Consider the following 24,476-nt stretch of genomic DNA (forward strand, 5'->3'; position numbering starts at 1 on the left):
ATAAACACGCAGCAAGAGAGAAAAGCCGATCAGCTGATCCATAAACACACGCAGCAAGAGAGAAAAGCCGATCAGCTGATCCATAAACACGCAGCAAGAGAGAAAAGCCGATCAGCTGATCCATAAACACACGCAGCAAGAGAGAAAAGCCGATCAGCTGATCCATAAACACACGCAGCAAGAGAGAAAAGCCGATCAGCTGATCCATAAACACATGCAGCAAGAGAGAAAAGCCGATCAGCTGATCCATAAACACGCAGCAAGAGAGAAAAGCCGATCAGCTGATCCATAAACACACGCAGCAAGAGAGAAAAGCCGATCAACTGATCCATAAACACACGCAGCAAGAGAGAAAAGCCGATCAGCTGATCCATAAACACACGCAGCAAGAGAGAAAAGCCGACCAGCTGATCCATAAACACACGCAGCAAGAGAGAAAAGCCGATCAGCTGATCCATAAACACACGCAGCAAGAGAGAAAAGCCGATCAGCTGATCCATAAACACACGCAGCAAGAGAGAAAAGCCGATCAGCTGATCCATAAACACACGCAGCAAGAGAGAAAAGCCGATCAGCTGATCCATAAACACACGCAGCAAGAGAGAAAAGCCGATCAGCTGATCCATAAACACGCAGCAAGAGAGAAAAGCCGATCAGCTGATCCATAAACACACGCAGCAAGAGAGAAAAGCCGATCAGTTGATCCATAAACGCACGCAGCAAGAGAGAAAAGCCGATCAGCTGATCCATAAACACACGCAGCAAGAGAGAAAAGCCGATCAGCTGATCCATAAACACACGCAGCAAGAGAGAAAAGCCGATCAGCTGATCAGCGACAGCCGCCATGATTCACGGAGCAACATGAGAGGAGAGGGAGGAAGCAGCTGCTGCACAAACAGAGACGACAGAGATCCTCTAGAGCAGCCATGTTGCTGCAGGACGAGTTTAAATAAAAAATACAGGAAAAGTGCAGGTGTGGAACCGTCTCACTGGGAGAAGAGTGGACGTTAAAACACCCTCATTCTCCACGAGGACGACGGCCATGGGTTGCTCCGTTAATGCTAACTTTATTCTTAAATCCATCCATAGAGCCAGCCGGCTCATCTTTTCCATCTGGCCTCTCTACGTCCCGCCGTCATCACGCAGACATGACGGATGCTTTTCATGCTGCGCATGCCTTAATGGTGTTAAAATATCAACACAATTAATTTCATTAATTAGTTTCTGCTGTTACCGTGATATGTTTGACAGACTCGATATATTCACAAATCTTTGTGCTCTGTGGGGGTAAAGAAACAACTTTTTGAGTTTGGTCCGAAGTGGTGAAGTTTAAAATATCCCAGATTTTTCTGGATATGAGTGTAAATCCTGAAGAAGAGTTTGTGGATGTGCGGTTGTTGTAGCTTCGTTGTTGTAGTTTGTTTAGATGAGGTTACATTAACGCTCCTCTTCATCGTGTATGCAGGTTAGTGTGATATTTTCATCTTCTTCCTCCAGGCATTAAACCTTTCCAGTGTGACCGCTGTGGGAAAAAGTTCACACGGGCCTACTCCCTAAAGATGCATCGGCTGAAGCACGAAGGTAAACGCTGTTTCCGGTGCCAGATTTGTAGCGCCACATTCACGTCCTTCGGTGAATATAAGCACCACATGAGGGTCTCCCGACACATAATCCGCAAGCCGCGGATTTATGAGTGCAAAACATGCGGCGCCATGTTCACCAACTCTGGCAATTTAATTGTACACCTGAGGAGTCTGAACCATGAGGCATCCGAACTAGCAAACTACTTCCAGAGCAGGTGAGGAGTCTGGGGGTGCTGATCCCCATCATTTACTCAGATCTCACCTGGATCAGAAAATAACCTCAGTTGGATCCTTATCCTGACTGGTTTTAGGAATTGTTTTTCAGAAGATAATCTCTGATTTCAATGCTCAGATCATCTGTAGCTGACATATTTCATTGTATTTAGTAAAAAATTGCTAAAAATGATTGTTTGACATTTCAAGATGCAGACCTGTTTGGTTTCCTAATAAGCAGAAAAGAGAAAATCAGGTTGCTTGAGTCGGAGGTGGAAGACCGAACTGGGACATGATGTTCTCTATCACTTACAGTTTTCTTTTTAACCAGATCACCTTTAATCCATGATCTCTTATCTCAAGCAAAAGCTGGAGAAAGTAAAAGTTAAATGAAAATTCTAAGAGTTTGTGTCAGACCTGGAGAAGTCTCCTGATTAAATTACTGTACCTGTATTAGCTGGTCCTTAACCTTTAGAACTCCGAGCCATTTCTTTCTGTTTGTTCCACCTGCTTTTAAAAGTAACCCAGTCTATAACAGCTTTTAATCCCAATATATACCAGTCTATAACAGCTTTTAATCCCAATATATACCAGTCTATAACAGCTTTTAATCCCAATATATACCAGTCTGTAACAGCTTTTAATCCCAATATATACCAGTCTATAACAGCTTTTAATCCCAATATATACCAGTCTATAACAGCTTTTAATCCCAATATATACCAGTCTATAACAGCTTTTAATCCCAATATATACCAGTCTATAACAGCTTTTAATCCCAATATATACCAGTCTGTAGCAGCTTTTAATTCCAGTATAAACCAGTCTGTAGCAGCTTTTAACCCCAGTATAAACCAGTCTGTAGCAGCTTTTAATTCCAGTATGAACCAGTCTGTAGCAGCTTTTAATCCCAATATATACCAGTCTATAACAGCTTTTAATCCCAATATATACCAGTCTATAACAGCTTTTAATCCCAATATATACCAGTCTATAACAGCTTTTAATCCCAGTATAAACCAGTCTATAACAGCTTTTAATCCCAATATATACCAGTCTATAACAGCTTTTAATCCCAATATATACCAGTCTATAACAGCTTTTAATCCCAATATATACCAGTCTGTAGCAGCTTTTAATTCCAGTATAAACCAGTCTGTAGCAGCTTTTAATCCCAGTATAAACCAGTCTGTAGCAGCTTTTAATTCCAGTATGAACCAGTCTGTAGCAGCTTTTAATCCCAGTATAAACCAGTCTGTAACAGCTTTTAATCCCAGTATAAACCAGTCTGTAACAACTTTTAATCCCAGTATAAACCAGTCTGTAGCAGCTTTTAATCCCAGTATAAACCAGTCTGTAGCAGCTTTTAATCCCAGTATAAACCAGTCTGTAGCAGCTTTAAATCCCAGTATAAACCAGTCTGTAGCAGCTTTTAATCCAAGTATAAACCAGTCTGTAGCAGCTTTTAATCCCAGTATAAACCAGTCTGTAGCAGCTTTTAATCCCAGTATAAACCAGTCTGTAACAGCTTTTAATCCCAGTATAAACCAGTCTGTAACAGCTTTTAATCCCAGTATAAACCAGTCTGTAGCAGCTTTTAATCCCAGTATAAACCAGTCTGTAGCAGCTTTTAATCCCAGTATAAACCAGTCTGTAGCAGCTTTTAATCCCAGTATAAACCAGTCTGTAGCAGCTTTTAATCCCAATATATACCAGTCTAAAACAGCTTTTAATCCCAGTATAAACCAGTCTATAACAGCTTTTAATCCCAATATATACCAGTCTATAACAGCTTTTAATCCCAATATATACCAGTCTATAACAGCTTTTAATCCCAGTATAAACCAGTCTATAACAGCTTTTAATCCCAATATATACCAGTCTATAACAGCTTTTAATCCCAGTATAAACCAGTCTGTAGCAGCTTTTAATCCCAGTATAAACCAGTCTGTAGCAGCTTTTAATTCCAGTATAAACCAGTCTGTAGCAGCTTTTAATCCCAGTATAAACCAGTCTGTAGCAGCTTTTAATTCCAGTATGAACCTGTCACGAATGGCGGCGGAGGTGAGGACTCAAATGCAGGCAGGAGGCAGAACTGGTGCAGCTAAAAAGGTTTATTACCCAGGAAGTCACGACAGGGAACCACAGACGACGGGGATAAACTCCAGAGAACAAAAACCAAACATGACAAAATGAGGATCTGACAATGAATGACTGAAAACCGGGAGTACTTATACACAGAGGGAGTAACAAGACACAGGTGAAGTGGATGACTAATCAGACCAGGTGAACTAACGAGGCAGGAACAGAAAACCACAGGAACACAAGAGGGAAAACCAAGCATGACAAAACTGAAAACTAAAGCATGAACATAAGAACTACAAACCAAGAACATGACCAAACTAATCATGACAAAAACCAAAATCCTAAACAATCAAAACACCCACCAAAACCCAGAAACCGTGACAGAACCAGTCTGTAGCAGCTTTTAATCCCAGTATAAACCAGTCTGTAGCAGCTTTTAATCCCAGTATAAACCAGTCTGTAGCAGCTTTTAATCCCAGTATAAACCAGTCTGTAGCAGCTTTTAATCCCAGTATAAACCAGTGTGTAGCAGCTTTTAATCCCAGTATAAACCAGTCTGTAGCAGCTTTTAATCCCAGTATAAACCAGTCTGTAGCAGCTTTTAATCCCAGTATAAACCAGTCTGTAGCAGCTTTTAATCCCAGTATAAACCAGTCTGTAACAGCTTTTAATCCCAGTATAAACCAGTCTGTAACAGCTTTTAATCCCAGTATAAACCAGTCTGTAACAGCTTTTAATCCCAGTATAAACCAGTCTGTAGCAGCTTTTAATCCCAGTATAAACCAGTCTGTAGCAGCTTTTAATCCCAGTATAAACCAGTCTGTAGCAGCTTTTAATCCCAGTATAAACCAGTCTGTAACAGCTTTTAATCCCAGAATAAACCAGTCTGTAGCAGCTTTTAATCCCAGTATAAACCAGTCTGTAGCAGCTTTTAATCCCAGTATAAACCAGTCTGTAGCAGCTTTTAATCCCAGTATAAACCAGTCTGTAGCAGCTTTTAATCCCAGTATAAACCAGTGTGTAGCAGCTTTTAATCCCAGTATAAACCAGTCTGTAGCAGCTTTTAATCCCAGTATAAACCAGTCTGTAGCAGCTTTTAATCCCAGTATAAACCAGTCTGTAGCAGCTTTTAATCCCAGTATAAACCAGTCTGTAACAGCTTTTAATCCCAGTATAAACCAGTCTGTAACAGCTTTTAATCCCAGTATAAACCAGTCTGTAACAGCTTTTAATCCCAGTATAAACCAGTCTGTAGCAGCTTTTAATCCCAGTATAAACCAGTCTGTAGCAGCTTTTAATCCCAGTATAAACCAGTCTGTAGCAGCTTTTAATCCCAGTATAAACCAGTCTGTAACAGCTTTTAATCCCAGAATAAACCAGTCTGTAGCAGCTTTTAATCCCAGTATAAACCAGTCTGTAGCAGCTTTTAATCCCAGTATAAACCAGTCTGTAGCAGCTTTTAATCCCAGTATAAACCAGTCTGTAGAAGCTTTTAATCCCAGAATAAACCAGTCTGTAGCAGCTTTTAATCCCAGTATAAACCAGTCTGTAGCAGCTTTTAATCCCAGTATAAACCAGTCTGTAGCAGCTTTTAATCCCAGTATAAACCAGTCTGTAGCAGCTTTTAATCCCAGTATAAACCAGTCTGTAGCAGCTTTTAATCCCAGTATAAACCAGTCTGTAGCAGCTTTTAATCCCAGTATAAACCAGTCTGTAGCAGCTTTTAATCCCAGTATAAACCAGTCTGTAGCAGCTTTTAATCCCAGTATAAACCAGTCTGTAACAGCTTTTAATCCCAGTATAAACCAGTCTGTAACAGCTTTTAATCCCAGTATAAACCAGTCTGTAGCAGCTTTTAATCCCAGTATAAACCAGTCTGTAGCAGCTTTTAATCCCAGTATAAACCAGTCTGTAGCAGCTTTTAATCCCAGTATAAACCAGTCTGTAACAGCTTTTAATCCCAGAATAAACCAGTCTGTAGCAGCTTTTAATCCCAGTATAAACCAGTCTGTAGCAGCTTTTAATCCCAGTATAAACCAGTCTGTAGCAGCTTTTAATCCCAGTATAAACCAGTCTGTAGCAGCTTTTAATCCCAGTATAAACCAGTCTGTAGAAGCTTTTAATCCCAGAATAAACCAGTCTGTAGCAGCTTTTAATCCCAGTATAAACCAGTCTGTAGCAGCTTTTAATCCCAGTATAAACCAGTCTGTAGCAGCTTTTAATCCCAGTATAAACCAGTCTGTAGAAGCTTTTAATCCCAGAATAAACCAGTCTGTAGCAGCTTTTAATCCCAGTATAAACCAGTCTGTAGCAGCTTTTAATCCCAGTATAAACCAGTCTGTAGCAGCTTTTAATCCCAGTATAAACCAGTCTGTAGCAGCTTTTAATCCCAGTATAAACCAGTCTGTAGCAGCTTTTAATCCCAGTATAAACCAGTCTGTAGCAGCTTTTAATCCCAGTATAAACCAGTCTGTAGCAGCTTTTAATCCCAGTATAAACCAGTCTGTAGCAGCTTTTAATCCCAGTATAAACCAGTCTGTAACAGCTTTTAATCCCAGTATAAACCAGTCTGTAACAGCTTTTAATCCCAGTATAAACCAGTCTGTAGCAGCTTTTAATCCCAGTATAAACCAGTCTGTAGCAGCTTTTAATCCCAGTATAAACCAGTCTGTAGCAGCTTTTAATCCCAGTATAAACCAGTCTGTAACAGCTTTTAATCCCAGAATAAACCAGTCTGTAGCAGCTTTTAATCCCAGTATAAACCAGTCTGTAGCAGCTTTTAATCCCAGTATAAACCAGTCTGTAGCAGCTTTTAATCCCAGTATAAACCAGTCTGTAGAAGCTTTTAATCCCAGAATAAACCAGTCTGTAGCAGCTTTTAATCCCAGTATAAACCAGTCTGTAGCAGCTTTTAATCCCAGTATAAACCAGTCTGTAGCAGCTTTTAATCCCAGTATAAACCAGTCTGTAGCAGCTTTTAATCCCAGTATAAACCAGTCTGTAGCAGCTTTTAATCCCAGTATAAACCAGTCTGTAGAAGCTTTTAATCCCAGAATAAACCAGTCTGTAGCAGCTTTTAATCCCAGTATAAACCAGTCTGTAGCAGCTTTTAATCCCAGTATAAACCAGTCTAGCGTGTCTTTCAAACATTGTCTACAGTCATCAAACAGAACTATGTGATAAAAAGTGTGAATTTGGCTTCATACTTGGATAGAAATCACACATCAGCCATCGTAAACCGAGGCTCCAAGTGCTGAATCAGACGAGAAAAGCGTCGTTCCTCAGCGAGGAACCCGTTGGTCATGTCTGGCAAACGCCTCCCGGATGTCTGTCAGTCCCGGTGACTTCTTTGCGATTGGTTGTATAGTTTTTGGATCTTTAGCAGCCCGGGCGTCCTTATACGCTTTCAAATCTCTGTTGAAACGAAGATGATGTTTCAGGTGACTGATCAGGTTTTCTAGTACTGAAGCTTGTGGTACTTTTCCCTCTTCGTGGAACTTGTTTGGAACGGTTATTACAAATAACCAGCAAACTGAAGAATTCCCACGCTATCGACTCCATGCTCTCTGTTGTCAAACGTAAGGACGCGGTGCTGCATTGACGGGGTGATGAAATTCCCTCGTTGGCTAGTCGTGCTTCCAGCCTTTTTAAGTTCACGCTCCTATTGCAACATGTTGAAAAATACACTGGATGTCGGTTCAAGTCAGTAACTCAGTCTTCTGGTTAGGTAACAAATGAAAAAAACTTCCAAAACTATGACCGAGTTTAACAAGTTGTCTTCCAACATGAGGGGTTTTTCTTACATTTTCCCACTCAGAAAGATTTTCTCTTTTTATGCCAACGTCACATGAATGCAGCATTCACTGCAGACCAATCAGGTCTCGGAGTATAAGTGGAGCCCTGTGGTGCTGACAAATATGTTATCAGAGCAGGTCATTATGATATCACACTTATCGGAATGATGTAATAATTTGTTGTTAACTGGCCCGACAGCTATTGGGCAGATAGTTATATAAACATGGGACGGGATAGAAATGCCTGGAAAACTTCCGCTAAAGGGCAGCTATCCAGCACAGTTTACCCCACAGAGCTACACACCACCGCAGCTGGTGGTGGAGATGGACCTCGGGGAGACCTCCTGGAGGTTTAGGGGGTTAATCCGTTCCTGCTCATATTACTGCAGTTAAGGCCAGCTTTGTACGTTTCGGGATTTCTACTGGTTGCTTTGCTTCTCCACCCTGCAAATGACCAATAAGATCTGGCTGTTTAATTCAGACATGTTACAGGTGCTGCCGTGTGGCTCTCCTTCCCTTTGCAGAGCCAGAAGAGCAGCTGATCTCTTTAGTTCTTTTCTTCCAAAAAGCAGGCGACATGTTGATACTGCAGACATGAGAGTGGTTTTAAGTTTCAGCTGGAAAACAAATCCAACCCTGCAGACCAGTTTTAACTAGCTGCAGGCCAGATAAAACCTGCTACACTTCCTTTGTTTCCACTGGAAAATTGTGTCCTAAACCAGATTGAGTGGTTATTGTTTTTATCAGCAGCTAAACCCACAAAGCCTGATAAAAATCAGAACACCATGTCTTTATAAAGCCGGAGCGCTTTTATTTCCCAGACTTTTCCACTTCTTAATCAGCTCAAGCCTCCCAGGACAGCACGACTGAAACGGGCCATTGACTCCTCACGTTTCAAGTAGAAGGTCTACACCTGACATCATAACGGAGTGGAAAGTTCTCCGGCTGCTCAGTCAGACTCTTTTCCTCCCCTCTTCACATAAAGATACACAGATGGATCGGTGTCTGTTTTTATTCTGGAGCTAGAATTCCAGATGCAGGATAGTCGGCACGTGTAGAGCAGCAGGACAGCGTGGTCTGACGGAGCCATCAACCTGCTTCATTATGCTACGGTTGGTGTAAAAACAGCATAATTTTCACGTCAGCACTCCACAAGTTTGTAATAAGCACATTTAAATATTATCTTCAATTATATCAATTATACCTTGCCATAAACGTCTTGCCTACTTGTTCCTCTTTACAGTTGAAGTGACAAAGTGCCTTCATTTCCCCTTTCTGCCACGGTGTGGTGGGACATGAGGATCCAAATGCAGGACAGAAAGGCAGGAGGCAGACTGAATGCAGGAATCCATCCATCCATCTTCTCCGCTTATCCAGAGTCGGGTCGGGGGGGCAGCTGCCTAAACAGGGAAACCCAGACTTCCCTCTCCCAGCCACATCCACCAGCTCATCCGGAGGGATCCCGAGGCGTTCCCAGGCCAGCCGAGAGATGTAATCCGTCCAGCGTGTCCTGGCTCTTCCCCTTCCAGCGGGGTATGTCCAGAACACCTCACCAGAGAGGCGTCCAGGAGGCATCCTAACCAGATGCCCAAGCCACCTCATCTGGCTCCTCTCGATGTGGAGGAGCAGCAGCTCTACTCTGAGCCCCTCCCGGATCACCGAGCTTCTCATCCTATCTCTAAGGGAGAGCCCGGCCATCCTCATTTCGGCTGCTTGTACTCGCGATCTTGTTCTTTTGGTCACTACCCACAGCTCATGACCATAGGTGAGGGTGGGAACGTAGATCGACCGGTAAATCGAGAGCTTTGCCTTTTGGCTCAGCTCCTTCTTCACCATGACAGACCGATGCAGAGCCCGCATCACTGCAGACAAGGCACCGATCCGCCTGTCGATCTCCAGCTCCATCCTTCCCTCACTCCTGAACAAGACCCCGAGATACGTGAACTCCTCCACTTGGGGCAGGACCCTATTACAGATCCAGAGAGAGCACTCCACCTCTTTCCGGCTGAGGACCATGGTCTCGGACTTGGACGTGCTGATTCTCATCCCAGTCGCTTCACACTTGGTTGCTAATCATTCCAGTAAGAGCTGAAGATCACGGCCCGATGAAGCCAACAGAACCACATCATCCGCAAAGAGCAGAGACCCAATCCTGAGGCCACCAAACCGGATCCCCTCCACACCTCGGCTGCGCCTAGAAATTCTGTCCATAAAAATTGGACAGAATCGGTGACAAAGGGCAACCTTGGCTGAGTCCAACCTGCACTAGAAGCGATTCTGATTTACTGCCGGCGATGTGGAACAAGCTCTGACACCAGTCGTACAGGGACCGGACAGCTCGTACAAGCAGGTTCGGCATTCCTTACTCCCAGAGTACCCCCCACAGGAGTCCCCAGGGGACACTGTTGAATGCCTTCTCCAAATCCAGAAAGCACATGTAGGTTGGTTGGGCAACTCCCATGCCCCCTCAAAGACCCTGAAGAGGGTGTAGAGCTGGTCCACTGTTCCACGACCAGGACGAAAACCACACTGCTCCTCCTCAATCCGAGGTTCGACTATCCCTCCTCTCAAGCACCCCTGAATAGACCTTACCAAGGCTGAGGAGCAACATTTCGGCCACAGCCGTAAGGTTGCCTCAACAGTAGAGGCACAGAACACAGCCAGGATCAGGACATGGTTGAAGCTCTGCCGGAGATGGGAGTTGAAACTCTTTCTGACAGGGGACTCTGCCAGACGTTCCCAGCAGACCCTCACAACACGCTTGGGTCTACCAGACCTGACCGGCATCCTCCCCCACCATCTGAGCCAGCTCACCCCCAGGTGGTGATCAGTTGACAGCTCCGCCCCTCTCTTCACCTGAAGTCCGCAAGTCTGATGATACAACTACAAAGTCAATCATCAAACTGCGGCCTAGAGCAGAGGTCACTAACAAGCGGACCGCGGTCCAGATCCAGACCCAGAACTTGTCCCACATAGACCCGGAGTTAAAATTCTATTCTATTCTACTATTCTACAGTCATTTAGCAGACGCTTTTATCCAAAGCGACTTACATTTGAGAGTAAGAACAACACAAGCATGAATTCAAACAAGATGGGACGTCATAATTAAGTGATAGTCAGACTGCTGGTGTCCAGTTGGACCCAGGTGCTGTCATGTAGTGCTAGAGGCAATGAATTTTTTTTTTTTTTTTTTTAAGTCATTTTATTTAAATACAAGATCACGATTTCATCACACAACATCAGCTTGGTCATAAGTGCATGATTTCATCACATAATATCAACTTGGGCATAAGTGCACACAGCTTCTTCAGTACCTGGTTGAGCCACAGAGCTGGACAAATCTTTCTACCTCATTCTGAGTAGAAGAGTTAAGCTAAATGTGGAAATGCTCCTTAAACAACTGAATCTTTAGCTTGCTCTTAAAAGTGGATAAGGACTCTGTGGATCGGACGGAGTTTGGTAGATCGTTCCACCACCGGGGAACAACAGAGGAGAAGAGTCTAGCTACTGATGTGGCGCCACCTTGTGGTGGGAGCACTAGGCGTCTTTCACTGGCAGAACGTAACTGTGGAGAGGGAGTGTAGCTCTGGATTAAGGAGTGGAGGTAGACCGGAGCCGTTTGTTTTGTAAGCCAGAAGCAGAGCTTTGAATCTGATGCGCTGCAACTGGAAGCCAGTGGAGAGCGATTAGCAGCGGAGTGACATGAGCTCTTTTGGGCTGGTTGAAGACCAGACGTGCTGCTGCGTTCTGGATCATCTGCAGAGGTTTAACTGAGCATGCAGGCAGGCCAGCCAGTAAGGAGTTGCAGTAGTCAATGCTTGAAATGACCAGAGCCTGGACCAGGAGCTGGGTTGTGTGTTCAGTCAGGTAGGGTCTGATCCTCCTGATGTTGTAGAGAGCAAATCTGCAAGATCAAGCAACCGAGGCAACATGGTCCTTAAAGGTCAGCTGGTTGTCTACCATGACACCAAGATTCCTGGTAGAAGACGTAGGCACTAGTGTGATTGAGTCAAGCTGCACACTTATCTGTGGCGGTAAGGAAGGATTGGCTGGAAAGACAATAAGCTCGGTCTTGGACAGATTTAGCTGAAGGTGGCAATCCTTCATCCATGCGGAGATATCAGCAACATGCTGATATTCGCATTGAGACGGTTGTGTCATCAGGTGGGAAAGAAAGGAAAAGCTGAGTGTCATCTGCATAGTAGTGGTAGGAGAAACCATGAGAGCTAATGATGCACCGAGTGAGGAGGTGTATAGTGAAAAGAGAAGAGGGCCAAGCACCGAGCCCTGAGGCACCCCTGTTGTCAGCCCATGTGATCTGGACACGCCCCCTCGCCAAGATACTTTGAATGATCTCCCTGTGAGGTAGGACGTAAACCACGAGAGGACATATCCTGAGATGTATGTGATGGTTGACTGTGTCAAAGGCAGCAGACTGGTCCAGCAGTATAAGGACTGAGGATTGACCAGCGGATCTGGCAACCCGTAGGGAATCAGTAACTGACAGGAGAGCAGGTTCAGTAGAGCGGCCTTGCCTATAGCCAGACTGATATGGCTCTAACAGGTTGTTGTCTTGGAGGAACTGTGAGACCTGACTGAAGACAGCACCCTCTAGTAGTTTAGACATGAATGTAAGCAGTGAGACCGGCCAGTAGTTTCAACCTGGGCTGGGTTGAGTGTGGGTTTCTTCAGCAGTGGGGTAACCCGAGCTTGCTTGAAGGCAGAAGGAAAGACACCGGATTTAAGAGAGGAGGTGATAATATGGGTTACTGCAGGTTTGATTGTAGGTAAAATGCTCTACAGGATGTTAGAGGGAACAGGATCAAGAGGACAGGTTGTGGGTTTTGAGCTGACTAGAAGTTTAGAGACTTCGTCCTCATTTAGAGAGCGGAAGGAGCAGAGTGAGGCACCAGTAGCTGGTTTGGTAAGGCTGAGTTGGTCAGGCTGAGTGAATTGGTTACTGATGGTAGCGACCTTTTCAGTGAAGTAGGAAGCAAACATTTCTGCAGTCAGCACAGTGGGAGGCTGAGCAGGTGGTGGAGATAGAAGAGAGTTAAACACCATGAACATGTCGTGTGTTGGGAGCATTGCGGATCTTGTTCTGATAAAAGGTTTTCTTGGCCGCCTTTAGGCTGAATGTAAGTTTCAAGTTTTTGCTGGTACTCAGACAAGTCAGTGTGCTCTTTTGATTTACGCCACTTTCTTTCTGCAGCCCTGAGTCCGGCTCTGTGCTCCCTTAGAGCATCTGTGAGCCATGGACTGGGAGGGTTTTGTCTGGCTGGTTTTGACACCAGAGGACAGAGTTTGTCCAGAGAGGAGGCGAGAGAGGAGCAGAGTGTTTCTGTAGCCTCATTAACAGACAGTAAGGAGAAGTCTGAGTGGGTAGGGAGGGTAGAGTAAACCTCATCAGACAGCTGTGTAGGTCTGAGTGATCTCAAGTTTCTGCGGTAGGACGCCATTTTTGGACCCGCTTGATTGACATGAGGAAGGAAGACAGAGAATTTAACCAGGAAGTGGTCTGAGAGGTGCAGCAGGGTGACGGACAGGTCGGCTGTGGAGCAGTTTCTGGTCAGTACCAAGTCAAGACTATTACCAGCTTTGTGTGTTGGAGGAGTCTGAACCAGTTTGAGATTGAAAGAGTAGATGAGAGCCAGAGAGTCATTTGCCTGTGGTTTGCCAATGTGAATGTTCATGTCTCCCATGACAATTGGGAGACATGAATATAAATATTCATGACAAAAAATATTCATGACAAAATATAAAATCTAAGTGCTTTCATTTTAACAGGCGCAACTTTTACAGTGTTTACGGTAGTGGTCAGGAAACACGCGGAGCAATTGCATGTGAGGTAACCACCCCACTCAGTGCACTCAGCCAATCAGTGTGTGAGTCTCCCGCGCAGCTGTATCAAACAAAGCAGGGATGCACTGGAGAAAACCAGCACAGTAAAATCTGCCTGTTTCAGTGACTTTGAGCTGGTTTTTCTGTTAAGTCTCCTGCAAATATTGTCAGTTGTGGGTTTTTGGGCTTGTTTTTTCTGTAAGTGTAGTTTTTTCTGAGTGTAGTTGCTTATTTGGGCTGGTCCTGCTCCTGCTATGAAGCCCATCTGATTCTCTCACAGCTGTTCACAATATAGGGATATTCTGTTAGAAGAGTCCAGAGGAGTGATGTAGGTCACAATTTCTGATCGTCAACTTCACTTGACAGAGCAACAGTGACAATACCTGCGAATAAACAGATGTGTAAAATATTTATAATAAAGAGTAGAAAAGAGAGAAAGGGAGGGCCCATCATGCAGCCCCTCAAAAAACCTTCTGATTAGGGCTGCTCGATTATGGGAAAAATGATAATCATGGTTATTTTGATTGAAATTGAGATCTCGATTATTTAACACAATTATAGATAAGAGGTTGGGGGGGGGCATTTGAAGTGTTTACTGTGGTAATACCGACTACTTTCTTTCCACCAGGTCCTCATAGCTATTGTTTGTCTCAGACCAGCAGCTATGTTCTGCCTGGTGTGATCTGGTAAAAAACAGTCTGGAGACATTTCGTTTTCACGTTGAAATACGCGTCAATAAAACGTAGCGCGACATTTCTATACGGCTCTGGTGCGGCTTTACCACAGGTCCATAGCGGTGGCGAAACATCGGACTGTCGCCACGTCTTTCAGAACACCCTCACTACACTCATCACACAGGGAAGAAAGAGACAGTCCACTAACATGGTCCAGCGTGTTGATGAGTTTCTTAAATCCCGGATTGTTCACTGTGTTAACTGAGAAAAAAGTTCTGTTTGTTTATAACGTTTGTCTCTCTGTCACTCTGGGAGCTGGTGGATTATTTAGTTGCGACTCACAAAAATGGAACATTTTTCTATTTTTTTGTGTTGCGTCGCAAGGCCCCGTGTGCACGTCTGCGTGCACAAACGCAACATTTTACATGCACGACTGTCGACTGCCGCTTGGCTGGAGGAGGCAGCGATTTTCGCTTCCTCGCGCAAGTTTACTTAGAAAATGATGGAGAAAGAGCGACGCCGCCTCCCGTGTGTCCAGGTGTCTGCAACTCGTTCTGAATGAAACTAAAGCGGTCGGGGCTGTGGGAGGAGTCTGCAGCAGTGGGAGGAGTCTGCAGCAAAGCTCTGCAATGACAGCTGCGCTCAATTTGAAAACAGCACAAATCGAAGGACAAAAAATAATCGGACCATTTCATTTTTATGATCGTTGAAAACCCAGATCGTAATTGCGATTAAAATTCGATTAATTGCCCAGCCCTACGTCTTATCCATGAGTTTCACTGTCATCACAACATGAGGAGGAGAAGGTTTTTATTTGTTGTAGGTCTTACCCCAACGTACAGGCACCAAGTCACAGACTACAGACTGGTTTATACTGGGATTAAAAGCTGCTACAGACTGGTTTATACTGGGATTAAAAGCTGTTACAGACTGGTTTATACTGGGATTAAAAGCTGCTACAGACTGGTTTATACTGGGATTAAAAGCTGCTACAGACTGGTTTATACTGGGATTAAAAGCTGCTACAGACTGGTTTATACTGGGATTAAAAGCTGCTTACAGACTGGTTTATACTGGGATTAAAAGCTGCTACAGACTGGTTTATACTGGGATTAAAAGCTGCTACAGACTGGTTTATACTGGGATTAAAAGCTGCTACAGACTGGTTTATACTTGGATTAAAAGCTGCTACAGACTGGTTTATACTGGGATTAAAAGCTGCTACAGACTGGTTTATACTGGGATTAAAAGGTGCTACAGACTGGTTTATACTGGGATTAAAAGCTGTTACAGACTGGTTTATACTTGGATTAAAAGCTGTTACAGACTGGTTTATACTGGGATTAAAAGCTGCTACAGACTGGTTTATACTGGGATTAAAAGCTGCTACAGACTGGTTTATACTTGGATTAAAAGCTTCTACAGACTGGTTTATACTGGGATTAAAAGCTGCTACAGACTGGTTTATACTGGGATTAAAAGCTGCTACAGACTGGTTTATACTTGGATTAAAAGCTGTTACAGACTGGTTTATACTGGGATTAAAAGCTGCTACAGACTGGTTTATACTGGGATTAAAAGCTGTTACAGACTGGTTTATACTTGGATTAAAAGGTGCTACAGACTGGTTTATACTGGCATTAAAAGCTGCTACAGACGGGTTTATACTGGGATTAAAAGCTGCTACACACTGGTTTATACTGGGATTAAAAGCTGCTACACACTGGTTTATACTGGGATTAAAAGCTGCTACAGACTGGTTTATACTGGGATTAAAAGTTGTTACAGACTGGTTTATACTGGGATTAAAAGCTGCTACACACTGGTTTATACTGGGATTAAAAGCTGCTACACACTGGTTTATACTGGGATTAAAAGCTGCTACACACTGGTTTATACTGGGATTAAAAGCTGCTACAGACTGGTTTATACTGGATAAGTTGTTACAGACTGGTTTATACTGGGATTAAAAGCTGCTACACACTGGTTTATACTGGGATTAAAAGCTGCTACAGACGGGTTTATACTGGGATTAAAAGCTGTTATAGACTGGTTTATACTGGGATTAAAAGATGCTACAGACTGGTTTATACTGGGATTAAAAGCTGCTACAGACTGGTTTATACTGGGATTAAAAGCTGCTACAGACTGGTTTATACTGGGATTAAAAGCTGTTACAGACTGGTTTATACTGGGATTAAAAGCTGCTACACACTGGTTTATACTGGGATTAAAAGCTGCTACAGACTGGTTTATAATAGGATTAAAAGCTGCTACAGACTGGTTTATACTGGGATTAAAAGCTGCTACAGACTGGTTTATACTGGGATTAAAAGCTGCTACAGACTGGTTTATACTGGGATTAAAAGCTGCTACAGACTGGTTTATACTGGGATTAAAAGCTGCTACAGACTGGTTTATACTTGGATTAAAAGCTGTTACAGACTGGTTTATACTGGCATTAAAAGCTGCTACACACTGGTTTATACTGGGATTAAAAAGCTGTTACAGACTGGTTTATACTGGGATTAAAAGCTGCTACAGACTGGTTTATACTGGGATTAAAAGTTGTTACAGACTGGTTTATACTGGGATTAAAAGCTGCTACACACTGGTTTATACTGGGATTAAAAGCTGCTACAGACGGGTTTATACTGGGATTAAAAGTTGTTACAGACTGGTTTATACTGGGATTAAAAGCTGCTACAGACTGGTTTATACTGGGATTAAAAGCTGCTACAGACGGGTTTATACTGGGATTAAACCTTGTTACAGACTGGTTTATACTGGGATTAAAAGCTGCTACAGACTGGTTTATACTGGGATTAAAAGCTGCTACAGACTGGTTTATACTGGGATTAAAAGCTGCTACAGACGGGTTTATACTGGGATTAAAAGTTGTTACAGACGGGTTTATACTGGGATTAAAAGCTGCTACAGACTGGTTTATACTGGGATTAAAAGCTGTTACAGACTGGTTTATACTGGGATTAAAAGCTGTTACAGACTGGTTTATACTGGGATTAAAAGCTGTTACAGACTGGTTTATACTTGGATTAAAAGCTTCTACAGACGGGTTTATACTGGGATTAAAAGCTGTTATAGACTGGTTTATACTGGGATTAAAAGCTGCTACAGACTGGTTTATACTGGGATTAAAAGCTGCTACAGACTGGTTTATACTGGGATTAAAAGCTGCTTCAGACTGGTTTATACTGGGATTAAAAGTTGTTACAGACTGGTTTATACTGGGATTAAAAGCTGCTACACACTGGTTTATACTGGGATTAAAAGCTGCTTCAGACTGGTTTATACTGGGATTAAAAGCTGCTTCAGACTGGTTTATACTGGGATTAAAAGTTGTTACAGACTGGTTTATACTGGGATTAAAAGCTGTTACAGACTGGTTTATACTTGGATTAAAAGCTTCTACAGACGGGTTTATACTGGGATTAAAAGCTGCTACACACTGGTCTATACTGGGATTAAAAGCTGCTACAGACTGGTTTATACTGGGATTAAAAGCTGCTACAGACTGGTTTATACTGGGATTAAAAGCTGCTACAGACTGGTTTATACTGGGATTAAAAGCTGTTACAGACTGGTTTATACTGGGATTAAAAACTGTTACAGACTGGTTTATACTGGGATTAAAAGCTGCTAAAGACTGGTTTATACTGGGATTAAAAGCTGCTACACACTGGTTTATACTGGGATTAAAAGCTGCTACAGACTGGTTTATACTGGGATTAAAAGTTGTTACAGACTGGTTTATACTGGGATTAAAAGCTGCTACAGACGGGTTTATACTGGGATTAAAAGCTGTTACAGACTGGTTTATACTGGGATTAAAAGCTGTTACAGACTGGTTTATACTGGGATTAAAAGCTGCTACAGACTGGTTTATACTGGGATTAAAAGCTGTTACAGACTGGTTTATACTGGGATTAAAAGCTGTTACAGACTGGTTTATACTGGGATTAAAAGCTGTTACAGACTGGTTTATACTTGGATTAAAAGCTTCTACAGACGGGTTTATACTGGGATTAAAAGCTGTTATAGACTGGTTTATACTGGGATTAAAAGCTGCTACAGACTGGTTTATACTGGGATTAAAAGCTGCTACAGACTGGTTTATACTGGCATTAAAAGCTGCTACAGACGGGTTTATACTGGGATTAAAAGCTGCTACACACTGGTTTATACTGGGATTAAAAGCTGTTACAGACTGGTTTATACTGGGATTAAAAACTGTTACAGACTGGTTTATACTGGGATTAAAAGCTGCTAAAGACTGGTTTATACTGGGATTAAAAGCTACAGCTGGTTTAGTTAAAGACAGAAATGGAAAAAGAAAAACAGGTGTAACAAAAATAGGGAAAAGAAATGTCTTGTTGGGGTGATACCAGCGTAACATGTGACCCAGTCAGCAGGATTTGGAGGAAACTGTATTTCCTTTATTTCATTGTGGGGGAACAAACAGCCAAATGGTCCCAATGAATGCACCTCAACTTCCTTTACAGGGATGAAGAACAGCAGCTTTATTCCAGCCTCAAAGCAAATTAACACCTTTTTGTCCTCTACAGTTGTCCGTAGGTCGGGTATGTCTGCTTCTGGACTAAAGTGAATGTTGCAGCAGCATGAGCTGATGGAAACAAGACCACAGTCACGGCCTAAATAAAACATGATCAAAAGTTCAGGACAGGTTTGAAAACTGTTGGCATTCTGTGTGGAACTGAAATCCGAGTCGGTCCACAGAGACATGAGCTCCAGGTCCTCCAGACCAGAGCTCGTCACTTTCCTGTTTCTTTGCTTCTCTGCCGTTTAATTTCATTGAGATATTAAGTGATGAGTTCATGTCCTGATGATGCTCGTCAGAGTGCAGAAACGTTTCTCTTTTTGTGGGTTAGGTTGATGCTAACGTGCAGAGATGACCCAGCTAACATGCAGGGTTCCTGTTTACACCAGTTATGTGTGTTTTATAACCGTGTCTGCATGGAAGTGAAAGGATGCTGAGCTCAGCGTGTCCTCTTCATCCTTTCAGTGATTTCCTCGTGCCCGACTACCTGAGCCAGGTGCAGGAGGAGGAGGAGGCGCTGGGAGTCCAGTATGAGCTGGAGGAGTCACAACATCACCCGGTCTACCCTGGCACCACCTCCACCACCACTGCCGCCTCATCCTCCTCCTCAGTCCAGATGCCCGTCATCTCCCAGGTCTCCTCCTCCACCCAGAACTGTGAGAGCTCCTCTGGCTTCCTTTCGCCTGAACCCCTGGATCACCTGGAAGCCCCAGCCTCCCCCAAGATGGATGCCGACGAGACAGCAGTCATGACGGAGGAGACGAAGATGGACAACAGCATCGGAGGCAGTTCCCCGGAGGCGTTTGGAGAGCAGCAGCATGCTAACGCCGAGGAGGCGGCTTCCATCACCATCGAGTGATTCCTGCTTGTCCATCACGTCTCACGCTGCAGTCATGTCACATGGGATCACGACGCACGTGTGCAGCGGTTGACGTTTTCTGAAGCTTCATGACGTCTTTTTCTACACACAAAACAGAAGCACTTACTCGAGTCCATGTTGTCCTCCAGATGTCATCGGGTCGGCCACTCGCAGCCTTGTTACCTGGAAACAGTGTTCTAAAATAGGAAGGTGGTTTTTCCCATGTGACGTGAATGCAGCGCTAGCTAAAGTCGTCTATATCTTAGCCAACATGGGGTCTGTTAATTCCAAGCCTTGCTCTACTTTTGGAAAGTGCCTGAGTTCACACTTAAAGTTCATATAGAGGAAGAAAAGGACTTTGTCCAGAACGAGTGGAGTCTTAAACAAACTAGTATTTTTCTGTGGAGGAGACGCTGCTTCGTGGCAGAGACTGTTTCCTTCGGTGTCGTTGCTACTAGCAAACTGTTAAATGTGGATATTATCTGGACTGCAGCAGCTTGTACTGTAGTCTGTCTGAACGCTGTGTGTGTGTGTGTGTGAGATTCTTTAATCAGTATGAACACATTTCACTTTTAAATGTTAAAGACTTGAAATATATTGACACAATATTCCTGGAAGGTATTTGAGGCGTCCTGTTTTCCTCACGGTGAACGCTGAATCAAACCTTGTTGCTCTAAAACAGTTTTTCACTTAAAGAAAAAATAAGCGAAATGTCAGGAAAGAAAACCGCGAGCGTCTGGTTTGTCCCAGAACTGCTGATTCTGTAGCCGTTAAACTGAAGTTCAGCCTGCTTGACAACCTTTGAGGCCAGATGCTGGTTTTCCTGCAGGATTTGATCCGGATCTGCGCGGTACTTTTCTGACGTTTGAAGCATTTAGCGTGACGCTTTACTTTGGTACATAATGTTTGTTTAGTTGTTTTAAAGCTTGTGAGACTTTTATTTAGATAAAATGTGAGGAGGGAAAAGCTTCCCAAACAAGCATCGACACTCACCGAGTGCTTCTCTAGTCACCGGCAGCGACAGGACGGGTCAGGACTGGTGTGTCTGACCTCGTCCTGACTTTCTTCTGAAGCGCTCCGTGTTGAACACCTGCTGCAAAGCTGCAGCCTGACTGGCCGGACGCGATCAGAAGGTCACGAGGGCGGAGTTTGAGGTGATTTCAGAAGCAGCGGGAGCGTGCTGATGAAGCTGATACTGAGTTGCATCAACTTACATGATGTGTGTGAAGCAGGCTGTCCTGTGACGAGTTCACTTCGTTGTGCTTGTTTCATTGAAACCTCCGACTCCTGTTACCTGTGTTGTGCCAACATGGTTGCAGTTGTGAACATAGACATTGTTGTGCCTGTACTTTGAGAAGGAGATGACACCCATGGCGACGCTCCATGAGTCCAATGCTACTGACGGTGACTCTGTTACTTCCATTTTATTTCCAGCCCCGATTGTAACCCAAACAGCCGGCATCTCCGGGTGTGGCAGCAGGATGGAGGCGCTCACGCAGGGTTGATTGTAAAATAAATGTTGCTGTGATGTGGACGCCAGTCCCCCCGACCCTGGTCCTGATCAATGAAATGCATTAAGAGCCGTCTTAATAAGAGCTCGCGCCCCCCTGTGCCATCCTTTCTGTCACTTTTTAAAATCTTGTGCCATTTGCCCTTTTTATCTGGGTACAAATCAAGCTTTTTCCTTCAGGACCAAATGCTCTCTGTTGTATTGGGGATTTGCCATGGCAATCAGCAGTTGCACATGATTAAAGGAAGAGATAATCATTCTAAGTCCACTCTATTTAACAAAGGGGTCCTGCTGAGCTGCCCCTCTAAACACTGTATGATGTGCATTTCAGAGCCTAGCCTTAGCAAGTGGACCTATTAACTCTAGTTGCACAAAGTTGATATATTTAAAAAAAAAAGCTTTTCTATTCTATCCATTTGTACTTCATGCTTCTCATCTGTTGTGCTCGTGTCTGTATTCTGACAACTTTTTATAATGAAATGCTGCTGTTTGTTGGAAGCAAAGTGCCCAAAATATTTTTGTGAACCAATGGTGTGCAATAAATGGACCAGTGTTGTTTTGATTTCCTCTTTCAGGTGGTGAATTAGTTACACAAACATGCATATTTTAAAGAAAAAAAGAAAGAATGTATAATTTAGTGTGAAGTAAAAATGTGAGCGGTGGTGCACCCAGGACCCCGACGGAGGCTCGGACGTCACATGACCGCTTCTCTTCAGCTCCGTTGTGTTTGTTTTAAAGTTGCATGTTCATATTGTTCTGTGAAGTTAAAAAGAGCATGTATGGAGTTGGTGGTGACGTCTTGGCCTTATTCACCCAGCGTAGCTCTGATCTGTTGTTCAGCATGCCCTCTTCTGTTCTGTACATGACCCCCTTTTTTTTAGGTGCAATGTTTTACAATACTCTGATTACATAGAGGACATGCCTTTTCAGTGTACACTTGATGTTGTATACATTTTCCAGTCCATATGGTTTATTTAAAACTATAAAAAGTCTGAGAAAAAATGGTAGCTCTACATAATGACATATATTTTTGGTGATTTTTTTTGTATTGTAGTTGCTGTTTCATGGCATATTTGGATATTCTTGTTCAATGTGAATAGAGGGGGGTTCGGGGAGGGTCTTGGTAGTCTTTATTTTGTGACTGTCTGCAGTTTGTGTGTATATATAAATAAATGTACAGTATATACACTAACAACATGTTGCATATTCTTTATACTGTAGGCTACTTGATTACAAGCTGCTCTCAGGCAGATGTTGTATTTTGTGTCTTTATACTGTACTCAAAGCGTAGCTTGGAGAAATGTCCCGATCATTCTCGATGGTGTTGAGTGTTTAACCTGGATCATATTCCACCGGTGGCAGTAAAAACAACATGGCCGCTCTGTATTTAAGAGTCGATGGTTGCTGAATCTTTGCTATTGTTCTGGCTTTGCATTCCTGTTGCTCTTTAAAAACATGTTTTTGTATGAGTATAAAATGTAAATAAAATAACTGAAGTCAGAATAAATCAATATATTTGTCTGAAGAATTATTTTCTCCAAGTCAATATTTCGTGTTTTGTATTTCATAGCATTACAAAGACGAGCTAGCTTAAAGGTGGATTTTGTAGATTTAATCACCACAAGGGGGCGGAGTTTCAGTAGCTTTATGTTTCCATACTTAAGATTTATCAATTTGATCATAAAACCCCAAAAATGTTACGTTGCTGTGTAAAATGAATAAACAGATCTCATCCATCTTTTATTCCCAGTAGAAAATCAGATGATGAAACTGCGACATTTTATCATTTGATGAAAAATATTTATCCCTTTTAATTTGGAGCACTTAGAGGGATCTCCAACTCCGGTCCTCGTGAGCTACTGTCCTGCAGGTTTTGGGTTCTACCCTGATGCAGCACACCTGACTCAAATCACTGGGTCATTAACAGGCTTGTGCAGCGGTGTGTTGTAGTAGGAGACATCTAAAACCTGCAGGACAGTAGCTCACGAGGACCGGAGTTGGAGACCCTTATAACCGACATGCAACATAACGGACAGTCCAGTTTCACTCAGAATAAATGCTTAACGCTGGAAAAGGAGAACTTATTTAATTCCACCTCATATCTCATCTACAGCTTTACTTGATAAGTTCCATACTCACACCTGTTTCCCAAACCTCCCACCAGGAAATGAGCGAACGGCTGCACCAGGTTACAATAACCTATTCAGCAGTTTTTACCAAATATGAGAAAAAACAAATATAACGTACATTAGCCAAAATATGTGAAAAATAGGAGCAAGGTGCATTGACAGTGGCGTAACCAAAGGTAAGAATGGGCCGTTATTTACACGAAATGATCTGGAGAAATGTGGGCGCTGCTTGTGCTGGATCTGTTCCAACGTTTCCACATACAAACTCAAACACGAGTAGTTCGAAATTCAGGTAATGTGGACTCTCCATGTCCTTTAAGATTTATAAGAACTCACCCGAACTGTGAAAATATTTTGTATTTTACTGGGTAGTAAATTGTTAAATGCTAGTTATTCATGTATAATACTTTACAAGACCGTTGGTTTAACAGTTTAGATAGAATAAACATTATGAGTGGGTTCTTATGAATAATCCCGACTGCTCGTTTCTGTGGTGGAACTAATGGATCAATTGTGCGTTGGTAACCATTTCCCCACACTTCAACACAATATGTGAGGTATGGGAGTACCACAGAGTGCTATAAAGTACGGAGGGCATTTGCATTAAGGTATAGTGTCACTTTATGATTGAGTGGCTTTTGGAGATTTTGGTTTTTACATGTCTGATGTGGGTTTTCCATGGTAATTTACTGTCTATTATAACCCCTAAAAATTTATTTTCATGTACATTCTCAATTTGGACACCTTCAATCATTATCTGTACTTCTGTAGAGTACAAACATGATTGCCTTAGTCTTGCTTGAATTTAATGATCATTTATTACTGGTCATTCACTTTTTCAGTTTGTTTAGTTCCTTGTGGCAAGCGAATGGGGGAGGTGACAACACCACCTGGGGACTTTCACCCCAGGAAGCATAAAAAAGTTCTTACAACTACCAGGACAACAGATGGATGGTCTAAAAACTCTAATTTTGGTTAAACAAGCTTAAAATCAGGACACAAAATAAAAGAGCTACTATTAATCTCCCCTCCAGTCATCGTGGGCTGAGGCCCTGACTGACCACAAAAAACAACCTGTTAAAAAAACAAACAAAACAAAAAACGTCCTAACAAAATAATGTTATAAAGTCCAAAACAATTCAAAATGCAAACAAAATCAAACCGTGCAAGTCCATTAAACAGGCTGTCGTGTAGATGAGTTGGCAGGAG

At 42.9% G+C, this 24,476-nt stretch overlaps 1 protein-coding gene across 2 annotated transcripts in view; it reads left to right on the top strand.

Annotated features, from left to right (window-relative positions):
* zbtb44 (zinc finger and BTB domain containing 44) overlaps positions 1-22,645 on the top strand; it is a 40,666-nt gene extending 18,021 nt beyond the window's left edge. The window contains exons 5-6 of one of the 2 annotated variants that reach the window (XM_041995666.1): positions 1,498-1,798; positions 19,235-22,645. In XM_041995666.1, coding sequence (XP_041851600.1) covers positions 1,498-1,798; positions 19,235-19,628 — 695 coding nt within the window. In that variant the 3' untranslated portion in view covers positions 19,629-22,645. The remainder of the gene's footprint in view (positions 1-1,497; positions 1,799-19,234) is intronic. The other variant, XM_041995667.1, reaches the window with a different exon arrangement.
* The last annotated feature ends 1,831 nt before the right edge of the window (positions 22,646-24,476 follow it).

The sequence above is a fragment of the Melanotaenia boesemani genome, chromosome 9, assembly GCF_017639745.1.
Source record: "Melanotaenia boesemani isolate fMelBoe1 chromosome 9, fMelBoe1.pri, whole genome shotgun sequence".
Classification (NCBI taxonomy): domain Eukaryota; kingdom Metazoa; phylum Chordata; class Actinopteri; order Atheriniformes; family Melanotaeniidae; genus Melanotaenia; species Melanotaenia boesemani.